Source organism: Toxoplasma gondii, chromosome V (assembly GCF_000006565.2).
Source record: "Toxoplasma gondii ME49 chromosome V, whole genome shotgun sequence".
In the NCBI taxonomy this organism is placed as follows: domain Eukaryota; phylum Apicomplexa; class Conoidasida; order Eucoccidiorida; family Sarcocystidae; genus Toxoplasma; species Toxoplasma gondii.
Window position 1 is genome coordinate 996,679 of NC_031472.1, and position 25,791 is coordinate 1,022,469.

The 25,791-nt window shown below is 52.8% G+C and overlaps 4 protein-coding genes across 4 annotated transcripts; 2 read left to right on the plus strand and 2 right to left on the minus strand.

Annotated features, from left to right (window-relative positions):
• The first annotated feature begins 317 nt into the window (after positions 1-317).
• Positions 318-8,472, plus strand: TGME49_213400 (zinc finger (CCCH type) motif-containing protein). Its single transcript, XM_018779602.1, has 5 exons — positions 318-2,874; positions 3,529-3,756; positions 4,625-4,744; positions 5,532-5,606; positions 6,378-8,472. The coding sequence occupies exons 1-5, from the start codon at positions 1,995-1,997 to the stop codon at positions 6,512-6,514; spliced, it is 1,440 nt and encodes a 479-aa protein (XP_018637886.1). The 5' UTR covers positions 318-1,994; the 3' UTR covers positions 6,515-8,472.
• A 1,948-nt stretch (positions 8,473-10,420) lies between these two features.
• TGME49_213410 (small nuclear ribonucleoprotein f (snrnp-f), putative) lies at positions 10,421-13,569 on the plus strand. Its single transcript, XM_002371039.1, has 3 exons — positions 10,421-11,097; positions 12,219-12,306; positions 12,756-13,569. Exons 1-3 carry the CDS (start codon positions 11,089-11,091, stop codon positions 12,920-12,922), a joined length of 264 nt encoding a protein of 87 aa, XP_002371080.1. The 5' UTR covers positions 10,421-11,088; the 3' UTR covers positions 12,923-13,569.
• Positions 13,570-14,057: 488 nt separating this feature from the next.
• On the minus strand, positions 14,058-15,393 carry TGME49_213415 (hypothetical protein; the record flags this gene model as incomplete). Its single annotated transcript, XM_018779603.1, has 2 exons — positions 14,733-15,393; positions 14,058-14,098 (listed from the first exon to the last, which is right to left on the minus strand). The coding sequence occupies exons 1-2, from the start codon at positions 15,052-15,054 to the stop codon at positions 14,058-14,060; spliced, it is 363 nt and encodes a 120-aa protein (XP_018637887.1). The 5' UTR covers positions 15,055-15,393.
• A 191-nt stretch (positions 15,394-15,584) lies between these two features.
• On the minus strand, positions 15,585-25,385 carry TGME49_213420 (RAP domain-containing protein; the record flags this gene model as incomplete). Its single annotated transcript, XM_002371040.2, has 11 exons — positions 15,585-15,708; positions 16,728-16,790; positions 17,583-17,661; positions 18,402-18,505; positions 19,341-19,393; positions 19,831-19,913; positions 20,417-20,484; positions 21,343-21,414; positions 22,665-23,256; positions 23,682-23,784; positions 24,585-25,385. 11 exons carry the CDS (start codon positions 25,383-25,385, stop codon positions 15,585-15,587), a joined length of 2,142 nt encoding a protein of 713 aa, XP_002371081.2.
• Between the last annotated feature and the right edge of the window lie 406 nt (positions 25,386-25,791).

Sequence of the window (25,791 nt, forward strand, 5' to 3'; positions counted from 1 at the left end):
AGCCACCGCGTTTGGTGTTGCAGCTATTTTACGTGGTTTTCGTACAATTGGTAGGGCTGCTACCCTAGGCGCTGTTGGAGTGAAAGAAAGAGACAGCTTTCATCCACTGTTGCACGATCAACTTTCCGACTCCGGCAACTTTGAGTCTCTCCCCTTTTTTATTTTCGTTCTTTGTTCTGCGGTCCAGTTGGGTTGGTCTGATATGAACCCGCGCACACGGGTGCAACTGGAGAGGAAATTCGCGGAGGCCGCGGAAGACAGGAGAAAAGAACACATGCAGAGAAGTTCTAGCGAAAGAAACGCTTGTTGCATGTTCTCGACGTTTCACTTTTGAGAGTAGCCTGCCTCTCACAGCTTGCGGACGGCTTTCTTCCAACGCATCTTCTTGCGTTTCGATGCCTGCCTTTGTCTGACTCGAAATCTGCATTTTCGACTCGCGGAACTTTTGTCGAAGTCTCAGTTGAAAACGCCGCATCTAGGCGGCTAGAACCGCTGCAATATAGCTGGCGAGCCTTGGTTCGTCGTCTCTTTCCAGCTTCTCCTTCACGGGTCTTTCTGTTGTCTCCGTACCTCCTCGCGTCTCGCCTTTCGTTGTTTCTGCGATTTTCTTCGCCTGATACGCAGCGCAGCTGCTTCTCCAGTTGCACCACGACAGTCTGTCGTCTTCCTCGCATTCTCTGGCTGTTCACCCTACGCAATAGAGGGGGGTCTTTGTTTTTCCTCCCCGTCCCGTTATTTGCGTTGCGGCTGCAAAAGCTTTTCCGTCGCGGAAAGGCTCTCCTTTCCCGCCAACCTTCCCTCCTCGTTTCGGATACGGGCCGCTGAACTGTCGCACCCTCCTCAAGTGAGGAATTGAGACATTCCCGCCATTAGTTCCGAAGAAAAGCCTCACGTTCCTCTGTGGAACTCCGCCGTTCTGCCCTTCACTGACACGGTCTCTCTAGCGGTGGTGACGGTTCTTGCATGGAGGTCTGAATCTCACCTGCATGTTCCGTCGCCAGTTTCGCTTTTTCCCCATCTTACGAGATGTTCGAAGACCGCACTGAGGTCAATTCCTCCGGTCTACGCTCGTCCCCTCTTGCTGCGTTTTACTCTGTCCTGTTTGGCTATCTTTCCTTCTTCGCTGCTGAACTATCTCACCCGGTAATGCACATCTGAACCTTAAGCCGTCCATTCGTGAGTCTCCTCTCTCACCACATATCTCAGCGAGGCTGTTTGCTGCTCCTGCGGAGAAGAATCTGTTCACAGTGTTTTCGCGTCCTTGCATAGGGGCGTCTCCCTGTGTCTTCTGTCTCGGTCGGAACTAGGGATAGCCCAGCGCTCCAGTAAGAAGTACAAGGAGTGACGAGAATCATCGACTCTTACATTCACGAGTCCCCTTTTTTACTGTGCTCTGTTCACACTGTAGAAGTCGAACCTGGTGAGCAGGGACCTTCAAGATCTGAACCGGGAGTTCAACATGGAGTAGACACTCCTTCGAGAAAAGCAGTTATCGGAAAGGCAACTCGAATTGTTTCGTTCATAGAGTCACAGCGTTGTAGCGGTTCGTTCGAGGCGGTGTCGGAACAGGTTGGTTTCACCGCGTCAAGGACAGAACCGATTATCGCGTCGCTGGAAAGGATTGAAAAAGAAATCGCTTCTTCCTCCTCTTTCGACTTGCTGCCTCAGTGAAAGCGACGAGAACTCGCGCAGGGAATCTTTTCAGGGCCTTCAGTCGTCTCCATCTCCTCTGCAGGGTCTTCTCTCTTATCTTTCATTCTCCTCTGTTCACCGCGGCGGGTGTCGACATCCGCCTCCTCTCATCTCCATTTTCTTCGACCCCAGCCAGTAGCGTGACTGTCGCGAAGAACTTCCTCCTGCCATTTTCGCGCTTGGTCTCTGTGGCGCGCCTTCAAGTTCCGCCTCTCCCCGTATTGTCCTCTGCTCTTGAAATGTACTTTCGCCTCGCTTCCTAAACTCACCGGTCTTGGCTGCTGTCGCGCGCGCCTGACAGCATGAGGCCTCCCGGGTCGGGCTGTCTCTCATCCTCGCCGGTCGCCTCTTCCGCGTCGCCAGGATCCCATCCGTCCAGCAGAGGTTCTCCTGCTTTTCAGCTGGGTGTATCGCGTTCCTCTTCTTCGTCTCTTTCCTGTCCTCCGGTCTCTCCGTCTGCTGATCAGCTTCGAGCGCAAGTCGCGGCTCTCGCGAAGGCTCTTCACGAGGACCGGCGTCGCCGAGCTGCTGCCGGACAGTCCCCGCGGGCCTCTCCTCGCCCCTGCGTTTCCTTCCCCGTCTTCTACCGAGTTTCGCAGTCTCCTCTCAGTCCACCATCCTCTTCTGCCTCGTCTCCTCCGGCTCGCACTGTCAGCCGAGACACGGCTCAAGCGCGCGGTTCTTCCGCGTCGATCTCTGCCTCGGCGACTCGAGGCGGAGCCGAGGGCCGCGAAACCCCACAGACTCAACCGAGGTCCTCGCCCCGCTCGCCGCCGGGCCGCAGTGTCTCCTCGGGGCCCGCGGGCGGCGGTTCCAGCGGGGCTCTGGAGCCCAAGACGCCCGTGGAGCCCAACGTGGAGCTGCTCTCGGCGCGGTCCGGCGAGTCGGAGAGGCTTCGAGTCTTGAAGGAGCAGGTCGCCCACATGCAGTTGCTGGTGGCGAAGAAGAAGGAGCAGGAAAAACGTGCGAAAGAGAGGTGGGAAACCCGGAAGAGACAAAGGGCTCTTTGGAGACAGAACATCCCGTGGAACAGACTCGTCAACACTCCGGTTGAGCCGGCTTCAGGCCGAGACGAGGAATACTCAGCGGCCAGACAGGTTGTGTCTGAACCACACCTTCCAACGAGTTTCCAAAAAAAGCGAATCCCCTTTGCGGACTGGGCTGCAGCGAAAGCAAGCGCAAGTGAGAAACAGCTTCTGACTCGACGTATAAGGGGCTTTTTTTGACATGCGTCGAGGTGAAAAAAAAGACATCTCGAGATACCAGAGACGCTCTTACACAGAGGCTTCAGACGAGAGACATATGCTTGTGTCTCTGCCTTCCTACGTGTGTAGGCGCATGCGACCGTGAGCATGCACCGAAGGACAGACAGAAAGGAAGCCGAGGCGGGAAGGGACCACTGTGTGCACATACGGACTCTTCGGAACGCATGCAGGGTCCCTCGAGTCTGCACCTGGAAAAAGGCAGATGAATTTGTCTCAGAAAGGAAGACTTCCAGCAAGATAGACCTGAGCCGAGATGCCTATGAGAAGCGGTTTTCTCCGGCGCAAACACCGAGTCGCTACACAAGAGGAATCGGTGTCGACCCAACAGTGCAACCCGCATGGACATCTGTTCCTCGAAACACGAGCAAATGTAGTAATTTCTACAACAGTACATCTCCGTATTCATACACAGCCCCCTTTCTTCATATTGATAATATACACATATATACGCATATACATATATGCATAGATATATATATATATATATATATGTAGGTGAATATATACTGGTTGGTATGTATGCTTGCCGAGGCAGCTTGTGTGTGTATGTTTGTGTGTGGTTCTTGTCCAGTCCGGAAAGAGTACGGTTTTCGTTCTGTGGCGGATGGAGACAGCTTAGACGCCGATGGATCTCTCCTTTCGGGGGAGACAGCAGATTCGCGTTCCGCTTTGCCGGAGCGCCGGGCGCCCTGGACAACGGCTGCAGACAGCGGCTGTCCTGTGCTGGACTCCGGCAACTCTATCGCTCCGAAATTCCGTAACAGATCGCTCACGTTCTGCAAGTTCTACAATCGTTTTGGTACGCCTTCGATTCAGGGCGCTGCTGCATGCACAGATGCAAGACGTAGTAGTCTTGTTGTCCCCTCTCCGGCTTTGTTTCTCCAGGGGTGGTGTGTCTGAGAGAAGACCCCAAAGAAGAAACAAAGCCGAAACGAAGCAGTTGATGCTGCCTCTGTGACTGAACAGAAACCTTCAAGTCACGCGGCTTGGACATGTTCTCTCGCGTCCTTGGTGAACTCGGGTCTGTGTTCCGTTTTTTTCCGGTACTGCACGCTGCTCGTTTTTTTGTATCCTCAATCGCGGAGCCTGGCCCTGCCCCGCACCCCCTTTCCTTGACCTCTCTCAGTTAGCCGGGCGCTTGCCTTCTTATTAGGAAGAGGGATTTTCGTCCGAGAAATAAGAGAACTGGGAGCTTCAGACTCTGATGAGCTGTGCGTGACGTTCGGGAGTGAAACTGTTCCATTTCAGTTGTCTTTTTTGAATGTGGCGGTCGAACGACGCCAGCGCTGACTCAGACATCCTCCACTTAGCCCCTGGAGACAGACAAAAAGGTGTGCGGAAAGAGTCAGAGAAAGTGGAGCCGCCAAAGCACAGACTTCGCATGCAACGAAAAGGTCGAACGCGCCAGGGGGTGTACAGACAGCTGCTGGGTGTAGACTTTTGACAATCGTGTTTTCGCCTCTCAGGTCTCTGCCTGGCATTCCCTATCGACAGTTTCCTGCGTCCGCGCGTGCATTCTTGCAGTTGCGCCCATCTGTTCTCATGGAAATCTCCGTGTTGATTTGTTGTTTAGATGCGTGGATCTTCTGTGCACATAAGGTGGAACACTCAGAGAGAACGTTCTGGCGACTTTGGATTTGCTGTCCCTGGAACCACTCCCTCTCCAGGCTATTGCAGAAATGGAGAGGCATGTCGATTTTACCACGACAGAATTCGCGAGGCGCATGTCGCAGAACCTGAGCATGTTGTTGAAGAGTCGTCCGCTGTGTGTCCGCTTTACCTCAAAGGTCAGTTTTTTTCGACCGGCCGCCGGTCTTTCTTAGAGCCCAGCCCAGCATAGTCGAGTCCTTACGCGTGGGAGACTTGGGTGGGATTTGCTCAATTCAGGGGAAATTCAGTCAAAAGTGTACTGCTGCTTCTTGTAAAAGGAAATAAAGAACGTCGTTTGGTATTTCTGTCTCGACGCAAAACTCTATGTCTTAAACACTTCATCCTGTGCGTCGTACAAGGTTTCATGCCGATTGCGATGGAGATCAAATGGGGTGACTTCCAAGTCCATCTAATGGAGCTATCCAGGAAGCGAAAAAAAGCGCATCTTCCTTTCTCTGTGGAGAGGGATCTGTGTTAGAATCTCTCTTCAGATTTTATTCTCCAGGGGCCCCATGTGGTTTCTTTGCTTCTCTGGTGTCTCTTTAGTTTTCCATGTTTCCCCGCCGTTCTCTCTTCGTCGTGACACGCTTTTCCTTCAAGCGTTTGATTTCTTAAAGAGAGAAAAGGAAGGATGCAGAAGACTTCCCCAGAGTCTCCACTGCCATGTTAGCTTCAGGGGTGCCTTGGTCGCTCTTTGAGTGCTGCCGCTGCGTCTTTGCGGGTTCCTCAAACCCAGGTTGTAGTGTGTCAGGATAACTTCGACAGCTCTTGGTTTCTCCATGGGAGAGGTCTACAAACAAGTCCTCCGCACACACGGAGATGAGAAGAAAGGAGACTACCCAGTCCAACTTGAGGATCTTTCTGTCTCCAGCCTGATTAACTTCTCCTGTGGGTTTTCTGTCGTGTTTTCTGTATGACGCGCAGGTCTTTGCGAGTCGACCGACTGTCCATTAGCTCACGAGGCTCCCGTCACGCCAATTTGTGCTCGTTTTCTCCAGGGTGAGACGAATGAGACGCGAATGCGCCTCTGTATTCAAAGAAGCGCAATTTCAATTGCATCATTAGGCCCTTCTCGCTGAGCAGACGAGCGAAGATTTAAGGTGACGGCGGAACATATGAGGAAGTCAGATTGTTGCATGCGACCTTTGTCGCTCTCTTATTAGGCTGTGCCATTTAATTCGGTCGGTGCATTTCTCAGAGAGAAACATGGCGCCCGATGCCTTTCCTGCACTACCTATAAGATCGCCTCTGTTGTACCATGTAAAGTACAAAGAGGAACAGCACCAGTGGCAGCCTCTAGATCGCCTAGCCACTCAGTGGTTTCCTCACCACACTCAAAAGTCTTAGCTGGAATGAGATATCTTGTCCCATTTCCCAATGACTCTTCACGACTGTTGGCCGTGCGCCGGTCTTTAATCGAAAGGTATCTTTGTTTTCGAATAAAGGGTGACAGCATCGTCACAGGTGTGGGGTGCAGACCCTTTGCTTCTTCCATGTTCCTTCGTCTTTTCTTCGTCGCAGCTTCCCGTCTCTGTTTCCTGCGTTTTGACGGTGTATTCCTGGAGTCGCTCTTTCTCCGTCTTGGGGTGTACAGACACCTGATTGATGTGAGCAAGTCTGACTGTTGTACGTATCGATGCGTGCGTTCTTGCTCGACGAGAAACCACGGGTTCAAGAAGCTTCGTGGAGTGTCTCGAGAGTCGCAAACTTTCTTTTTCTTCTGCCGGCGCCACTCGCCTCCGTCTTTCTCGTGTGTCTCCTCTCGTTCAGGCCTTTGCATCCAAGACGCGTGCGTGTATCGCCACGAATTTGGAGCCCCACAAACTGCTGTCGCGGTCGTGGAAGGAGACGCGGTAGTCGATCCGGACGAGGATGCACTTTCCGAGTTCGTCGGCTCGAGTAGTTGAGAATGCGACCAGCGCGAGCCTGCAGACAGGTGGAAAAGTAGGGGCGAAGAGTCTTTTCTTTTCTCGGCGAAGTCTCGGGGCGTCCCCCGACTCAGAGACACGAGGGATGCGGCTGTGTTCGACCTCGCCGCTGGACGCGGCATTCAGCAGTGGATGGGAAAGCGTCTCAAGTCGTAGAGAGGCCGTACGGTCGATTCACTTCTCCGTGGGTGCGTGAGGTGAGACGTTCCAGCTGGATTCGCCGCAGAGGGCAAGGGTATGAAGCGAAGGCTCGTGTCTGAGAGTCGAGCCTAGGATTCCGGACTGTTGAGGCATTTCGGTCTCACCAAACAGATTCTCTCGATAGGTTTCTGGTTTTGTATGGCAGTCGTCCAAGCGGCAACGCCCGAGCCCTCTTCGGCGGCGATCTGTGTGTCCAAGGGTCCTATCGCTCTTTGAGAGTCCGTTGTGTAAGCTCATCACGTCGGGACTGGCGGCGCACAAGGAGGCACGCAGGCATGCGTTTTTGCAATGAGTAGATTGCTCTTCCTACAGGTACTAAGATCTTCACTCGGCCTTGTGACTTTTTCTCGGATATCCACGTCAACTCACTCGCGACCATGCGGCCTCGCAGAAACTGAGCAGGGACGCGCATGCGTCGGCTGGCGGCCACAGTGCGCGTTTTCTTTGTTCCGCAGGGGCTTCGCACGAGGCCGCCAGCCTGTAGGAACCGCAGCGTGTGACTTTGGCCGTTCTCTGTTGCCCTCTGTCGGTGATTTCAACGTCAAACGCAGCGGCTCGGTCTCAAGGTGGTCGACAGACCACGGAGCAAAGAGCGTCGAAGAGACGTCGATAAACGCAACGCGTCAGGTCGTCAGAAAACGGTGGTTGTCGCCTGTGAAGAAAAACAAGAGTGCACAACTTGACACTTTTTCGAGGGACCGCCGGTGAGTCTGAGCGGCGGGGGAGAAACCTGTAGGAGTGATCTTTGGCAGGTCGTGGTCGCTTTCGCTGGTGGCAACGAGATGACGACAGCGAGGCGGTGAAGAGATTCAGTTGCAAATCGGTCGGCACAGGTTTGTAGGCTGAGGTTGACGCTGTGAGTCTTGCTATGCGCCTCACACTCCTGGACTCGCGTCCGGTACATCGTTCCCACCAGCCACGCATGCGTCATTTGCAGCTTTTTGCTGTCGAAACGACTCGGAAAAACCACCGAAAAACCCAAGTGGCGGTGCCTGCCTTACTGGAGGAGCGCAGAAGCCTGTGAGGTTCCAGTCTTTTAGGTAAATCCCGACGTTGGGGTAAGGAAAACCGTTTTGGCGTAACTCCTCTAGAGACACTGAGAGAGAAATGACGCGGCGCTTTGAGCTTCCGGACACCTGAGCTCAGAGGCGGCAAACACTTTCGTCTTGACAGAACAGATGTAGAAGGAACAGACGCTTCGCTGTCCGGGGGCGGAGTGCAGGGAGGGCGACATACTGTAGGGGAGGGAGGAATGTGGAGAATAGAAGCAGACCGACGGCGCGCTTCCTTGTGGTGAAGATCTTGAGGCGTGAGGTACACGAGTTTTTTCAGTAAAGGCAGTCTACGAGGACGGACGTACCGAATGAGAAAAGTTCGCTTGTGTTTGCAAGGAAGGGAAGGAGAATGCTGGTTGAGAACCACACGGATATCCGCGAGGAGCGAAAAACTGAGGGGCGCGGGTCCAGAGCACGTCCGACGAATTCCAGCTAACTGCTCCTTCGTCAATTCTTTGTCCCACTGCAGCGATTAGAAACTGCCGCAGCCTCATCGCGAATGGATCTACCGCCATGCATGTTCTGTGCTGCGGGTGCATGATGGGGTGAGGCATATCGTGCGGGTCCTCGTACGTGCATGCAGTGGAAAAGATTTCTTGGGACATACGAGGAAAACATGAAAAAAAAACCTGGCCTTCGCGTTCCTTGGCCTGCCCTCTGCTTTCGAAGGTTAACGTGAACAACGCAGTTTTTCGCTTCTCGCGCCACTCCACAGGCAGCCCCGCTAAAGAGTGCTGTAGCTACGAAAACTGTCAAAGAGTTTCAGCTGGAATCAGTTCTGCTTGTCCAACACACGCCGTGCAAAGCGACGCACATGCGTCAAGAGGAATTCGAGGGGAAAACACACAGTCACCTCTGCACAGAGTTCGATGATCTCGGATGTAGAAAGTCTCTATTCATTCGACCTGAGTTCTACCAATGGGTACACATAAGGTCGTCGAATTTAACGGTATGCTCCTAGATGTAGCGATATACAAGCTGTATACAGATGACTCCTTTACTCGAACTAAGAGTCAAGCGGGTATCGCCCGTACAAGGAGTAACTACGTCCATATGTGCATAGGCAAAAAAAGCTTCCATCCAGTACATAAACAGGTGTCAGGCCAACAAATAATCCGATCCGCGAATTCTGCGCAGACCAACTTTAGGAAGGAGACACAGCTCATGCTATGAATCTGTCCTTTCGACGGTGCCACGTGCTCGTGAATTGTCCATAAATTTATATCCGTCGCGAACAGCACGAAGGATCAGGGGCAGTCCGTCTGTAACATCCACAGCGAAGTCAAAAAGAGTCTCAGCGCATTCTCAGTAGTCTGCTGTTGAAATGTCTTCACGGGAATAGAACCAGATTGCGTTAACAGCCTATTCAACTCTCGTGCACTTCTTGAGTGGAATTCAGCTAAAGTTTTCTCGAACTCTAGTTTTCGCTAGAGGCCTGAGTTGACACATGTCAGCCCCGGGTGGTAGCTCGCTGCCTATACGCAGACGGTTGACAGTGCTTCTCTCGATTTTCGCCCTAAGTGTACGGATTACAATGGATCTATTCGAACATTTTCGCAGTAACCGTACTAGTGTTGCAGATGAATGTAACGTTTAATTCAGGTTGCGTATTCAGGTACAGGAAACATCGAAACCGAAGCCGCTGGTATCTTGCGGCGTCTGCGCAACGAGATTTCAAATTGCTACAAACAAATGCTTCCCTTCTTTCTCCAGAAAAAATCGTTTTGAGAGGCTATTTCTGCTTCTGTCGTGCCCACTCAGTTGTTTGTGTGCATCTGTCTCACAACACCAGCGACCACACCGTCGAGTTCTTGGTGCCTCATCGGGGCTGTGTCGAGTTCCTTAAAGCGGACAAGTAGCCGTACCGTGTACAACTTAGCACTCTCGCCGGATAACTTTTTCTTTGTTCGTTTTCCTGGCACCTTCACTCCTGAAGCGTTGGGGTGGGGAAAGCTTAGAAGGGCTCGGGGCTGTGTTACCAGCAAACGAGAGGGTAGCGCTTTTGCTTGCATTTCTGTTTATCGACTCGACCTATACAGTTATCCACGGCAGAGTCTTCGTACATCCACCTTCCTAAATGCAGGATCTGGAATGTTTCACCCTGTGTTACTCTAGACTTCACTTCACATGTGAGAGAAACGCGCGGATACGTAGACGCCTGTGTACGGCGTATTTCTGTGGTGTACGCGAGAAATAGTTCTCGTCGGTGTTCTCCTCTGTGCAGGTAAGCATAAGAAACAAAGCACTCCGGACAGAAAGAGTCACTTACGGTTCGTACAAAAACGTACACATGACGACATACACGCTTTCCCGTTTCCATGTCATCCGCTTTGCGTCGTGCGTATGTTTGTTTTTTCTGTGCATGCATGTATGACTGGTCCAGTTTCTCTTTTTAGAAGCCAGTTAAAGTGCGGCAGAAAGGAGTCACAAAATTCTCATCTAATTGCCTCGCTTTTTTTTGAAGGTAACGTAAAAATGAAGCACCATATTCTGTCTTCCGCTTGGTTCGCATGCATGTTTCTCTTTTCCAATTTTTCGTATACAAGCCGCCGCCCTCGAGCGTGGGCCAGCGCTCAGGTCGCCGCCGCTCCTCCTGAAGGCGTTGAGGCCGGAGCACACATGGATATTTGCAAGCGAAGAAATGCAAATGTCTCTCCTTGTGTTCCGGTGTTATGCGCGGAGAAAGACATTAGAGAGGAACAAAGTCAAGTTCTTTGTTTCTTGGACTTTCTGCGTTCTACAGTCCCCACAATTCCGGCAACCCTCCTCACTAAGTCTGTGCAACTTTCTCTCCGGTCCCCGTTCTGCGCTTCCCGTCGAGGTGTGAAGCGGTCTGAGAACCAGTCTCTTTGCGTTCTTCTTTCTTCCGCGGTTCGTTCTTTCGTTTCTGCTCCTGACTTCTCTGTACCTCTTCCTTCTGAGTACTTGTCACCACCTTTCTCTGCGCAAGAACGTCTCTTTTTCTCCCACCCCCTTTTCTCCAGAGGTTCCAAACAATATTTGCCTTCCTTTCGCCCTTGTCTTGTCGTTCGTTTCTTCCCTTCTTTCTTGGCTTTTCGCCTGCTTTTTTCATTTTCTGTGTTGATTTTTCTCGCGCTTTTCGCTGTCTCGTACTTTCTCGACTATTTCGGCGCTCCACCGAGGTAGAAGTTCGCCCTCAGTTCTCCCCTGCCCGGCGTCGACTCCATCGAGGAAAGGTCCAACAACCTTGCAGAAAGGGGGACTGCGTTTTCCCTGAACGGCTACGAAGCTTTCTGTCCAGGCTCCAATTCGTCTGACCGCCTTTCCCACAGAAAAATGGCGACGGTACGCTGTACGCAAACAACCAGACTGATCCCTGGGTGCACAGCCGAGTATCCGATGTCCGAAAAAAAATGAACACTGTGCAGTGGGGTTTGTGCCTCTTGACTCCTGTGTTCCAGTGCGTTGTTTTGTGCGTCGCCGCTCGGTTTCCTTTACCGATGTCTGTCTCTGTATTTCGTTTTTCCTCGTCTGCTCGCTGCTCTCCTGTGAACACTGTCCAAGTGTTCCGTTCGTCCACGTCCGCCAATCTTTTTCAGGAACTCTTGTCTCCTGGTGTCGCCCTCGAGCGCTCTTTGCAGGCGCTTCCTGTTCACCTTTCGACTAGCGTTCTCTCCGATGGTCAGTTGCTCTTTTCTCGTTTGTCGGCCTCTTACACAGTCGCACCCGCGTATCTGTCGTCGCCACACCTCGTCGACTGTTCCCTGCCTCCTTCCTCGCCTCTGTAAATGCCCTTCTTCACCTCCCTCCCTCTCGGTTCTCTCGGATGCAACTCCGTTCCATCACCCCTCCGTCTCCCCCTTCTCAACTCGCGTTTCCCCTGCATGCACGTTCCAGTTAACACAGTTTCTTTCGCGCGTCTCGACTTTGTTGCGGCCTAGCTCGGAACGGCAACTTCTGAGACGCTCCTTGTCTCTTCTTCTGCGCTTTTTGCTCTTTGTCTGCATGCAGTGACCCTCGACTGGGGTGCATATATCTGACTTTGCTTCTCTTCCCTTCCGGTTCATATTCACTTTCGACTCTACTGTCTTCTTCCTGACTCGCATCATCACTGAGATGCTGCCCGTCTCGCCCGGCACTGCTTCTCTCCTTTCTTCTTCTCGCTTCTTTTGCTTTCTTCTTGCGTCTCCTTTTTTTCTTTTTCGGCCTTCTTCGTCTCGTCTCTTCTCGCGTCTTCACACTCCTCTGACCGAGTGAAGGCGTGAGACGCAGTGCGTCTGTTTCCTTGTCCTGGCGGCGCTCGCGTCGCACTGCATTCTCGAAAGCGCGTCGACAGCGCGCTCTTGCGTTCGCGGTCTCGGTGCCTCATGAGGGCGCCCGCGCCTCTCGCGTGTCTTTCCCCCTCACGTAGCCTTGCTTCTGTCTTCACGATCTTGCCAAGTCTCTTGTTCTCTTCGCTGCTGCAGGTGACTCCAGTTAATCCTAAACCGTTCCTGACGTCTTTGACAGGGCGGCAAGTCATGGTCAAGCTGAAGTGGGGAATCGAGTACAAAGGTGAGGAGACGCAATCGCGGGGAGTGAAGAGCCGAGGAAACGAGCGCAGAAGTCAAGCGAGGAGCGGTCCATTCATCCCAACTGGACTGTCACTACGCCGCATACATACAAGCAGTCACAGGGGAGGGGGGTGCTCTTGGATGTCCCCCGTCACACTCTCTCTGTGCTTCCGATGTCACATCAGACTTGAAGACAGGCGTTTTCGTTGAAAGTCGATGAACGGTGGGCGCAAATGCGCTGCCGTGTCCTCCGGCCTGACCCCGCATGCAGATAAAAGAAATCGTAGTTCCATCGTGCATTGATTCTGAGAGTGACGTCAGTATTCATAAATTTTTATCTCGCATTTATTCCGGAGGACGAACATGAGCTACAGCGCTCCATCATGTCACGAAGCCTATGGGGGCGCACAGCATGTTGGACGTCCCTCCGTGTTCTCTGCGCCGTTTTAGGCTACCTCAAGTCCTTCGACGAGTACATGAACTTGCAGCTGCAAAACACCGAAGAGTGGGTCGACGGCAGCTTCAAGGGTCACTTGGGAGAAGTCCTTCTCCGATGCAACAATGTTCTCTACCTCCGCCAAGTGAAGGGAGAAGATGAAGAAGACGAAGAAGCCTGACAGCAGGACGGAACGGGACATGCAGGGAGGCGGCGCACCGCGAAAAACGGCCTTCTCTTTCTCCCCCCGTTTCTGCAGCGTCTGCCTGTGTGGCAGTCTGAGGACCACAACGGGATAGGCGCGCCTGTTTCAGGAGGCGGAAGAGCGGGGATGGACTGAAGACTGAAGCTTTGAGTTTTCTGGCTGGAGGCGCGCATCAGGCCCGCAGCCTCAAATTGCAGCGTTGTGCGGACGAAAGCGATTGATCAGTCTCGGCTGTCGGAGGGGCATTTTTAGTTTGGGGACAAAGAGAGCCTTCTCGGCATGTCTTGACGAAGTATGGTGGGCAGACGAGCGAAATGTGTGGTGTTTTGACGTAGAAAGTTGCATGGACAGTTCGAGGGTCTCAAAGTGGAGAGAAACGAGAAAAAGCTACATTTTTAAAGGAGCACAGCCTCTTGCTGACAGACACGTCTGTGTCGATCTCCTCGCTGGAGTCTTGCCCTTCCTCCGCGAGAAACGTTTCCAGCGTCTTTCGCTACCTTGGGTTCCAGATTCGCTTCTCCAGCTGCGTTATAAACGGTAACAAATACATCACGCTTTCAGATAGGCTGGGACAGAATACTAAAACTCTAATTCATTAACTGAATCATATATTTCCCGGTGTCTTGGCTTGCCCAAAAGACGCCCCCTTCTCGACGTTTCCTTTTTCTCTCTCGTGTGTCTGTGCCTTTCGCGCCACACGGGACAGCACAGAAGGACGCTGGAACGAAATTGCCGCGTCTGAGAAACATGGTGCTTTTCTTAGGTGAGCTGGTCCTACGACACTGAGACTATGAAACACATCCACATCGGTCATGTTCTACGCGCAGCATAGCTATTATTGCTATTACTCGGATTAGCAGCGGGAGATCACTACGACTCTGGCAGGGCACCTGCTCTTCATCAGTCTGTCTCTGATCTTTTCTTCTTTCCTCACTGGACCTCGCTTGCCTCTTGCTTTGTCAGCACTCACGCGTCCTCTTGTTCTCACTTCAAATTTTCCGTCTTTTCCTTTTTACGTACTCGGTGGCTGCGCATGCACCCAAAATGCGTGGGTTAGGACAAAGGAAGGCGCGCTTCTCTCCGGCCTTCCGCATGAATTCAGAGTCCAGGATTACCTGGCGCTTGACGATTCTCTCCCAGCTTTGGAGGAAACTGCAGATTAAAATGAGCACCGGCAAACTCTCGTGATTTGACAGATTCAGTTCAGATCAAACGATTCCCTTTTCCATCCTTTAAGTGGGCCAAATATTACAGTGTTCGCATGCTAACTAGTCTAAGACATACCGCTCGCTACTCTCGGCTTGGACGCCTGAGAGCGACAGGCGCCCCAGGTGACGATGCATGCAGACTTTCGTTTTCCGGGAAACATCAAAACGAAGAAAGAAGAGGACGTAGCGAAGAGGAAAGCTACTTCATCTTGGTAAAGTTTCGTTTCTTTGTAGAGAGCTGTGCAGTGGTTTCAGCAAGTCGCCGTTATTTCCAAGGAACTATGGGTACACGGCGGTAGAGCTCGTTTCTTCACGTCGAGTGAAACAAGGGTCTGAGGAACGACCTTCACTGTGGGTCGAATGGTTCTCTTTCGACCAAGCGCCACGAGCCAGCATTCGCGTAAATTGAGACGCTAAGCACGCGCCTCCGCACACACAAAGTGTCTGAAGTTTAGGATCTGCAGGTGTGAACGGGTCCTCGGGGACCCCGACAGGTCCTACAGTGGTCGTGACGGACGCTGCCGAACAACAGAATCTTGTTCGTTTTATACTTTTGATGATGCGCTTGGGTGCTGTACCTGCATTGAAGGCCGTGACAAGGAAACCGGATCGCGGTCGTTCGGAAAACGACGCTTTTCTAGAGCACAACATCTTGTTTTCTTCCTCACTGACACGTCGGAAAACCCATGGGGCTGCTGCAACGGCTCCGATAAAACCGCGGGATAAGCGCGACACTTCGCGGACTTCCTTCCATCCACTTTTTCTTTCTCCCTCCCCAAACACCCCGTCTTCTGTATGTGCTGTCGCCTGATCGCTTCCCCCCACTAGACAGCATGGTGCAGATGAGTTCAACCTTCTGGCGCCTTCGAAAATTCTGTTTACCAAGGTACCCTGCGCCATCAGAAGAGTGGGGCAAAAGGAGCGTTTCTCTGTTATGGAACCCCCGACGCGGAAATCCGACTGGACCCTTCGGTGGTCCGAAAAAGTCACAGCCCCAGCTCACGAACGGACACGGTGTACACAGTCGCCCTGAGCAGGTCAGGCAGGAGAAGAGAAATCTCTCCTGAGTAATTCGTTCAACTTTCTTTTTCAAAAGCAGGCAAGCACGAGAGCGGAAACCCTCGCCACGCTCGTCAGCCTGTTGTCCAGAGAAACCCCAGGGCCTCTGATTTCACTCGACCTGCCCTCTGCTCAAGTTTACGTAAACATGCACAGGAGAACTCTGACACTGGAGTTTCCCATACATGCATGTCTGCTTCGCTGGGTCGCGAACGAAGTCAACGTTGAGCCTCGAAATTACTCTCTAAAAACGTTACTGAGTGATGGCACAGATGCGACAGTGAACGTATTCATCTGTGTACGGTTTCTGCCTCCTGGACTCCGCAGCCCAAGTTACGGAGTCTTTAATTCGCCTGTGGAGCCGTTTCTCGTCAATACTCAACTCGAGAAAGCGGGGTATAGTTCGGGAAGTAGTAGTCGTAATGGAGGCGGTTTCGGCGATGCATGTGGTGCACCAGAGGCAGAGTCCAGCCTTCAAAGTCCGGATCGTGTTGTCTGAAGAGAGGAGGAAAAGAAATACAGACTCACATGTGTGTGTGTGGGTTGGCGAAAAGCCCCATGCACACTGTGAAAAACGCGGGGAAGTCAAAAAAGGCACACAGACTCGTCTCGCGTTCCTTCTTTGGAACGAAGAGTTTGACGGCTCGCTGCCAGTTGCGGCCAGGGTCGCAAGTCGGATCCAGAACTCAGGATAACACCACCGACACCAAGAAGAGCACACCGAAGGCCTCCAAGTCACAAAACTGCAGCCTAAGGATTTAGAACCATCGAGGCAGGACTTGCTGTAGGGTGCCCTGCCTGCCCACGCCTCGCCACATTCACAGCAGATCCTATTTAAAGTGACAAACACCCCGAACCGTGAGGAGCCGGAAGGCGCCGGTTCGATTGATCACACGCGTATGGCGAATGAAGTAAAATCAACCTAGGTAAGAAACCCATGCCGCGGCACATCGAAGACAACCGGCTAACCGAAAAAGACTCGAAACTGGAGAGAAACAGGAGAATACCACGCCAGGGCCCCCGAGGGCCAGCATGGAGAGAGGCAGAAGAGTGCTAGCGGGGCGGCAGAGAGACAGGGAAAGCGCGAGCTCTCTCGTGAAGAAGAAAGGCAAGGCGAGAGGAACAACGGATTGCTAGGCGGAAAGAAGATCAACTGAACAATACAAAACAACACCCGGTTCTCGCCCACCGCAGAAAGACCGGGCACACCCGTTAAATTGCTACGAGGTGGACCACTGATGTACGCCATGAAGGTCTTTGCTTACCAGATCTAAGTTTCACTGTTTTAGCAGAGCGCAGCCAACGCGAGGCACACTATCGAAATTGCACCAAGTGAAAAATTGGGATCACCGAAGATCACACAAGGTTCCCGAATGCCATGTTTCACAAACAAGACGCACGTGACGAAGGTGAGCACTGTCTAGATGAAAACTCTTTAGAGTGCCTGCATTCCGCTTTCGAAACGGAACGAGGCATCCCAAGCTGCGCAACGAGACGATGCATGTGCTACTCACCTTCGGTCCTTCAAAATGTAGTATCTCTGCATGCGAATGTACTCCAGACGGGTACGTTTTCGTCTGCAAAGAAACAAAAAAACCGGAGCTGCAAAGAAAGGTGTGAATCCTCAAGTCGCTGCAAGACCCAGCCGACGCGCTGACAATCGCATTGCGTCCCAGGATGGCATTTCTCAAAATGGCAACGCGAGGTGGATAATACGTTCTCACAATCGAACCTGGAACCCACAGAACGAAAATCACTGAATGACGGTGTCCCTGGAATTCCGGATTTCCTTTACGAATTCCACGAGATCTTAACAGACCTGGACCTCGGCTATTGCGGTGCTTCTGCGATCGCTGTTTCACCTCTGACGTCTCGTTTATCTGCATGCGCCAATTCTGGAGAGTTGCCATGCTGGCATGCGCCACCTCAGAGACACAACACCATCCTTCGCCTGCCTTGGTTTTCTGAGTCTCCCGTCTACTCGTCATCCTGCTCCTTCCTGGACACTTGCTCTCGCTGTCTGCCGTTCCAGTTCTCCGCTCTGTGCTCAGATTAGTCTATCTGTGAAGCCTTCGCTTCCGCGTATCCCTATGTTGTTCTCGCTAGCTCCTTGCCCCTTCCTTCTTTCCTTTACTCGAGTACGGCTGCTGTTTCCTTCTCTTGAGTCCTCCCGTCGCCGTCACGGCTTCAGCTTGTTTCCTTGGGTGAGAGGCAGACAACACAGCTCTTCACGACTGCTGCTAACCGCCGTCCCAATGGACTGCTTAGGAGAGAGGAAAACGCAGCGGACTTCAATATCCCAGTTTTGCATTTATTCGATGTTAACAGGTCTCCCTCTCCCCTCTCCTGGTGTCTCTGTGGAGGCTCACTTCATCTTCATCCATTGCCAGTATTCGCAATTGCCCACTTTGAGACCCATCGCCTGGGTGATGCGCTCCTGAAGTTTCACTGACACAAAACGCAGCCAAGACAGAGCAGAAAGTCGATAACGCAACGTCGTGACCGAAGGGTGATCCGACTCTTCCCATGTCGTTTATTCGGAATTCATGAGAGAAAGGACCTCTGCACATGAGGCTCGAGGTGGCTTGGCTGTTAGACCCAGCTGGTCGTCCACGTCGCGTAACTGGAGTAACACAATCTGTAGCTTATGCGGCACTTCAGCGCATGCAGGGGTTCGAAAACAAACGCAACCGTCAGCGAGCGGTTCACTGTATTAGAATTCCAAGGTTCATCGATACAGTGAAGCTACAAGATGAATTCGGATGCGAAGCACACCGACAATACACAGGGTGTGCCGCCTGAGGGCGGCGGAGGTGGCAGAGACGCGAAGGGTAACGGTGTGACAGAAAAAAGTCAACGAAAGAACAACGAACAATCAAGAAGAATTGGATACTGACGAGTCCGACGACACCAGCAGTTAGTTTGCTGGAGAGCATGGCGCGCGAAGAACTGACGCGCTCGAAAGAAATGAAGGAGAGGACATCGCCCAGAAGTTTCTGCGACGGCAAGAACGTGGAGCCGACGACTTCTGTACAGCAGCAGTGCCCTCGCGCTGGTGACCCTTCGAGCGACGCCAGCAACGGAGGCTTTCTGTGGGCCGCAAGGAATCCGTCGGAAAACGACTTGTGGTGCCGAGGCAGAAAAACGGAGGGGGAAACTCGGGAAGGAGAACACACACAAACGCTCACCGGCTGTTGTCTTCTCAGCGCTGTTAACGTAGAATCGATCCGCCGTGTTGCACTGCCAGACGATAGGCCGATCGCGCTCAAGAACGTCGAAGACCAAAGGCCCTCTGTAGGTGCGACACAGCGGAGAGAACGAGAGAAAGAACCGTGGCGACAAGAGACGCCGCATGCACGAGAGACAGAGAAAGAGACCACAGTCACGCGAGGCCACAAAGAGAACGAAAGGCTTCGAAGACTGCAGACAACACGGTGCAGAACGAAGAAGCGAGAAGACCTCGGAAGGCACATCGCGCGCAGTCGAAGCAGGAGAAGAAGGAAGAGACAAAGAAAGACATCGCGCAGCAGGCAAAACGAAGCAAACACACAACCAACAGCGAAAACAGTTGCAAGGAAAAAAACGGGAAGCATGCAAGCTGAGGGTGAGACTCCCGCCCAACATGGGGAGAGAGATAAGACGTCACTGCTGTTTGGCATTACACATCTACATAGTCCCATTACACAGAGGCGCTCACGCCACGCGAACCTTGTCCCTTGCAAGGGATGAGCGCCATGTAGTTCAGGTCACTGAAAAATAGGCGCGCCACACTGCAGATCTGTTGCAGATTCTTACGCAACTTTAACTGACAGCTGTTTCCCCTCACATCGATTCGGGAGACGACGCTGAAGAGTGCCATCGCAAAGAGTCGATACAATACGGTCCCAACAGTACCGGTCAAACGAGTTAACGGCCACACTTATCATAGCGCAAAGGACGCTCTGTCTACTTTTACGCCGATTGTCATCAAAACGCGATGTGCACGACGCAAACCACTGCGCTGCCCAAAGAAGAAACTCCAGCCTCTGAATGGGAGGGGGAGGGGGGGGGGGAGCGGAAGCTGGCGTTCGTGGTCGGCAGTTATCCCACACGACGCGCTCAGGGCTCAGGCTTTCGTTCCGACCTACCGGATGGCGTAGCAGAAGTGCGCAATTCGAAGCCGTGTCAATAACGCGCTCATCTGGTGACAGAACAGCAAGCCAACGCAGGACCCGCCAACCTTCTAGCTGTCCACCCGAGAAAAACAAAGGATCCGTCTAGCGAAGCAGCTGTGCACTCGTGCGGCAAAGAGCGAACGTGAGAATCCACAGGTCGACGCAGATCGTGGTACATACACACACATACTCATCAGTATAGAAATATATGTAAATAAATATAACAATTTGTATTATATACATGTATACATACGCAGTGGACGGTTTTGACAAAACGAGATGCTTAACAGAAACACACAAAGTCCGTCTTCTGCGTAGGCGTGTGAATGTTTCCCTCGTCGCTCTCTACAAGGCGAGGCAGAGAACGCGGGTGAGCAGCCACTCCACGGACACGAGCGTGATAGAAGAGTTTTGCTTCACTTGAAAATCATAACAGTTCGCAATGACGAAAACACAGACTTACACGAGTTACAAAGTGGGTGGGAGAGCGCGGAGGCGAAGTGATTTCGATTCGGTGGAGACGCCGAAAAGCCTGGCGGACCATTGCTGACGACAGCAGAGACACGAGACATCCACTCGCAGAGTTGAGTGTACGCAGCTAAGGGAAAACGGTACAAGGACGACTTCAGTCAATCTGTGCAGTACGCGTTGGACTCTTGCTTTGGACCTTGACGGTCTTTGTTTACCGGACTCACGTCCCAAGTGTGTCTGACGACCACGCTGCTTGGTGCATCCAGTGGAATGGTATACAGCGGGGCACCGGAAGAAAACAGGAAGCCGACCAGAGAGAGACACAGATAGAGAATCAGTTAGAGAGTCAGCGAGAGAAAGAATCATGGGGACTTCCCAGGAAACGCCATGAAAAAACCGTGGTCGAGAGGCCGTGAACATCCAGGAACGGGGCAGAGAACATCCACAGAGAGTTGCGGCGCCGCGACCGGCACGGGCCACGGAGAAAGAGGACTGGAAACGAGAAGGGCATGCAAGGGATCATAAGAACGCGAAGAAACAGGAAAGAAGAAGGAAGAACCTAGAGACAGCAATTGTACTTGGGAGAGAGTTGTAGATTGTGTCCCGATGTAGGTGTCGGAGAGCTGTTCGGATGAGGAGCAGCCGCCTGAGAGCACGCGACATCAAAACCTACGAAAAACGTGATGAACAGGCTGAGAAAATGTTGCACTGTTTCTCGTGTCTTTGGAACTCACGGATTCGCTCCTGAATGACTCTCACAAACACAACACAGGGAGAAGCGTCCCGCCACGACCTGCCTCGTCTTTTTGGTCACCGAAACACTCTAAATCATTTCCTCTCGCCTCGCCCACAACTCCCAACCCGCTGCTGTGCCTTGAAGTCTTTCATAAAACTGATTTGAGTGACAATGTCTTTCAGCACCGCCTAGCATGCGAGAAAGAACCACTTAGGTTATACAAAAGAGATAGATAGCGGGAGGAAGTTACAGAGCACAGGAAACGGCGCACACACCAAGCCTACCACTCTTCCGGTCACACTCATCACTCCTTTCAGGCACGTCCCCCAGAGATGTGTGTATGCATCCCTTCTGCATAGAGTATGCCGCGAAATTTGCTCCTTGAATTTCTCGAGTCTTGACTTGGCTAAAACGCCTCCAGCGTTTGTGTCTCAACAGAGGCGCTCAATATGGTAAAACAACAAATGTCTGCTGTCTGTGTTGCGTTCGTGCCGTCGCTCTCCTCCCCCAGACACGATGGCTCTCCCACAGAAAGGTGAGATTGACTACACTAGCGGCTGAGCAGTTTTTTACTCGGGTCTTCTTCCGCATGGTAGTCGCGGTGAGGGAAATGTAGCTCTGTCTATCTCAAAAAGAGTACTTCTCCTCGAAACCATGCTGAAAAGCAGGGTACAGACGGTACAAGCTGTAAACAAAGGACTGCTTAACTCAAGGCCGTCACCCTCCTCACGCTCGTCTGCACGGAACACATGGATCAGATTCCCTTGCCTGTGCAGAGAAGGACCAGCCGGCGAGCTTGACCAGAACTCGACAGGGTGGTCGAAGATTTCCGGTGCCATCCTGCAAGACACACAGTCATCCACGGTTTTCGCTGTTCATCTTTAGAGTGGAAACCCGAGCGCAAAGAGGAGCGCCTCAGATTCGCCTTGGTAAACGTCAACAACAACTAAGGGCACAGCGACGCAGGGAGAATGTGCATAGGCGAGTCCACCATCTCGACGCACGGTCATCGTTTCTGTTTATGCACCCCCCGGGGTGAGGGACTCCACTTGAGAGAGACAGACAAGCATGTCTAGAGTCTGCTTCAGGCTCCTGGGTACTGTGGTGTCTTTTCTTCGATCTGAGGGGAAACGGGAGGGGTGACTTCAGACTGGAAGCACCCGCTCTTTGGTATGCTCGTGCATTCTGATTCGCATGACTGTTCGACTTATGAAACCGGGCGACAGCAAGAGGAAAGAACGGCGGCTGGAACCAGACGCGCAGAGACACGAGAGCGAGGAACGGCGGGGAAACGACAAGGCGAAGCCTGCAGACGCCGTCAGAACGGCCTCCTTGAGGCGAGGCCACACCTCCATAACGACTGAGACGGGAGACAGGCGGCAAGGAGAAGAGCCGACAAACTCTAGACTGAGCATTCATCTACAGCTACGGTAAGTGCTGTCGTTGTATAGATGTTAGCCTTTCCTCGTAGGACTCAAGCGACTGAATCCTTGCAAGGACTCATTTCGTCCACCTGTGCATCTAAGCCGATACTCCGTTGCGATGGTACTGTCCATATTTGCATCTACGTCGGAGCATTTGTGCGGAGACACATCTACTTTGACGAAGTTTTCGCGAAACCGACTGTCGGACCAACAATCCTACAAACCCACGAACCTTCGGCTGAGGCTGAGATGTTCGACGCTTGCTGTATGTACTCAGAGTCATCAGGGAATGCAGTGCGAGATTACAACAGCGGCTAGACTCCCTGCAACCCCGGGGCAGGCTGTGAGGGTGACAGATGAAAGCAAGAAAATGAAAGCAGGGAGAGGAAGGCCGCGCAAGAAACAGACACCGCACAGACTGGACAGCACGAGTCTGCCGAGTATGAAGCGCCGCGGCACATTTTCGTCAACATGTGATCGAAAACGATCGACAACGATGAGACGTTTTTGATTAACGCAACAGCACATAAGAATAAAGCGCACAACAGGAAAGCCACAGTGGTTGAGACAAATCATGCATTCCGAGTACCCTAGCTTCCCTTCCTCATGTTAGTCTGTACGGAAGGCTCCACGCCAGGGACCGGTCAGAGTTGCCCAGAGACTTACGCGGTCAAGAGGCTTTCAAGCAGAGGTTTCTGTTCGAGTTCTATTTCGAGGAGAAGCAGCGCATGCGTAGCTTTAGTTAGGTCGGCCAAGGCCAACTGCGGCTGAAGCTTCTGTCCCTGGATCTGTTTCTCGAGAAACTCGGATTCTGGAAGGTCTGACGTTTGTTGAATCATTCGATGGTCGCCTGTGGCTGTTTGACAGTGGGTCTCGCTTTCACAGCCTGGACGGCCGACGCAGTCGCCGAGGCCGCTGGCGACGCGACTGAGAAGAAGCTGAACTGTTTCCGCGGGAGCGGCGCATGCACCCAGACCCGCGACTGCGTGGAGGAGACGGCAGGCGAGACGAGGTGACAAAAACGGCAGGGACGGCGACAGCGAGAGGAACAGAAGTGGAAGCACATCGGGGTGGCGAAAGCGTTGGTGACTGAACGACTCAACCAGGCGAACGGCTTGGCGAGGAGACAGGGCGGCGGCGTCGAGGGGAGAAGAACCGGACGCCGGGGCCGGAGGTAGCAGGACAAGAAGGCGAGAGGCAATGGCCGTGAACAACTTTGGACGCAGCAAGGAGAGTGCGATGCACGAGCTAGCGATATCTGCAGCCGAAGAGCAACGGGACGTCAAGGAGAGACAAGCGAATCAACACTGAAGGAACAGCCTCCATGACGCTGCCGCGAAGACACACTGTGCTGTTGCCGCCGCTTTTGCGAGGAAGGAGAAGGAGGGGCACTGGAGAAGCCGTGGAGTGCAACAAGCGGTGTCAGAATGTTTCGGTGGAAAACTCGCAAACCACTTTGAGAATTGCAAAGAAAAACACCCAGAATAGCCGACAAACAGGAGTATGGCCAGCGAACATGAACAATTTGACGAGGGAACCCCCGAATGTCGTGAAACGCACGAAGTCTCTCTCTCTCGTACGTTGTTGACCTCCTCCTCTCTCTCAAGCTCGCAGTTCGCATTCTCTCCCTCGCGTTTCATTGTCTAGGCGACAAAAGGGAACAGAATCATGCCAAAGGCTCACCAACGAGGAGAGGCAGATCCGCACTGCCAATAAGAAGAGCGCTTAGGACATCCGTCACAACGTCGAGGACGTCGACGTCGCGATATCGTGAGGCCACACAGTTCTGCGAAAGGACATGAAACAACAGACGACAGAGCGACGGCCTGGCAGCACGTTCAGAGAATGGACAGTTGTCTCGTCAACGCTTTTTGAAACCTCGAAGCAGCCCGCAGCGTCGCCTGCACGCCGAGGTTCTTCTCTGTGTCGAAATGAAAGAAGGGAAAGGACGCTGAGGAAGACCAGCGCCCACAGGCCGAGAGAGACGGAACAATTCGCGACTTCTGTAAATCCGAAAGGCTTATCAAGCTCCTTGTATCAACTTAACTCAACACGCTCCCAGGATCACACTGGTACTGTCGTCTGCACGGGCAGCAGGCGCCACATGTGAATACAGTGTTGTTCCGCGAATAATCGAAAAAGTCAACACTCGTATTCAAGCTGTAGAAAAGTCATCACGTTCACTGTGAAGTCTCCGCCCTGACGGTGGTATGTACGCAAGACACTCAGGTCTATCTGTCGATCTATTTACAGATTCCACGATGGGTGTGATCATGTTTATTTAGCTGCAGGCCGTCGGCCGATTCCCCAAAGACAAGCTTCGCGTGCTGTGGGGTGAAGGCACCAGGGAACGCACCAGGGAACGCACCACCAGGGAACACTGGTACTTCAGCGACTCAGAGTTCCAGACAGGGCAAGGCACTGCGAGGCTGTATCCTCGCGTTCACGTTCATAGTCTACCCACTCTGTGTTGCTAGTTCTGTTTTCGCATTTGTGGGGTTTCCTTTAGGCGCTCTCTGTGGGAGCCTTGGTTTCTCCGTTTTTTTTCTCGCGGCGCGTCTGGTTGTTTTTCCTGTACCATCGTACCTTCATGAACTCTGACAGATCCTGCGCTGTCACCCGCTCTCCATCTCCATCTGGCGCCCCGTCCACTTGTTTGTTCTGTCTCCTTTCTCCTCCCTCGTCGCCTTCATCTTCCTCACTCCGCGCCGCATGCACCGGCGGCCGCACCAAGTGAGAAAGACAGTCGAAAACCGCAGCTGGCGTCACTGAGGAGTCCTCGAACTGCGCTCGGAAGTAGCCGAGACCGACTGCATGAGAGAGGTAGAGGGACAGCTGGTGTCTGTGAACCCACCGCTTCCCGTCTCGGCGCTCGTAAACGACAAGTTCAGAAGGAGAAGAATCTTTACAAGTGTCGACCGAGAGAGAGCAGGGAGACTTGGGAGGCTTCGCGGCGAGAGCAGACATAGAGGAAGAGGAAGACGGCTGGTCTCCCGTTGCCCTCAAAATATGTCGAGGCAAGGTCTGCTTTATTCCCAGAGGAAACGAACGAGATGAAGAGGAAGACGGGCAAGGAGAAGCGCAGGCGGCTGGGGAGGAGAGAACACATGAAGAAGAGTTCGAAAGTGGGGGAACAGACGCGGACGCGACAGGCGACAAGTCTGCTGAGGAAGAAGACGACGGCGAAAGAGAGACAGGCGAGACGACCGGAGGAGAAGAGTCAGAGGATGCAGCGGAAGACAAAGCAGCCGATGAAACGCGTCGCGAAGATTGAGCAGTCGAAGAGACTCTTCCCAGGTGAGGCCACGACGACGAACAACTGGTCCCGCCTAGGTTGGCAAGCCCCGAGAATGGCCGCCCTGAATAGGTCAACCTAAAAGTCGCCATGTTGAGCAAAGTAGACAAAGAGGGGAGAAGCTGAGGAGCTCGGCAATAGCAAGGAAAACAGACAGCGAGGGAGCAATCAACGGTGAAGGAGTGAGGCACGGAGAAGAAAACGAGAAAGAAAGAAGCGAAGCGTCAAACTGTCAGAAAGAAGCATCGGCCTCTTCGGTATCCTTCGGTATCACAAGGGAAACGAAAGTAACGATACTAGCAGAGCGAAGATCAACGCGTGTGACTTTTAACGTTTACCGACGCTTCTGCGTATTCTGCAGCATCAAGAAAAGATTTTGACGATCCCCGAGGCGAGAAGGACAAGAGCTTCGCGATCATCCAGACCCGAAGCTCTGCAGAGAAGGGAGATGCCGGGATACACGTCAAAGCTGTAAAAAGGTGAGAGACCACAGCTACA

What these genes read in the sequence shown, in the direction of transcription:
- TGME49_213410 (XM_002371039.1), top strand. An exon ending in GTGGGGAATCGAGTACAAAG is followed by an intron (nt 12,307 to 12,755) that starts GTGAGGAGACGC and finishes GCGCCGTTTTAG; the next exon opens with GCTACCTCAAGTCCTTCGAC.
- TGME49_213400 (XM_018779602.1), top strand. Translation starts at nt 1,995, where the DNA reads ATGAGGCCTCCCGGGTCGGGCTGTCTCTCATCCTCGCCGGTCGCCTCT. An exon ending in TGCAGCGAAAGCAAGCGCAA is followed by an intron (nt 2,875 to 3,528) that starts GTGAGAAACAGC and finishes GTTCTTGTCCAG; the next exon opens with TCCGGAAAGAGTACGGTTTT. An exon ending in CAAGTTCTACAATCGTTTTG is followed by an intron (nt 3,757 to 4,624) that starts GTACGCCTTCGA and finishes CTCCCTCTCCAG; the next exon opens with GCTATTGCAGAAATGGAGAG.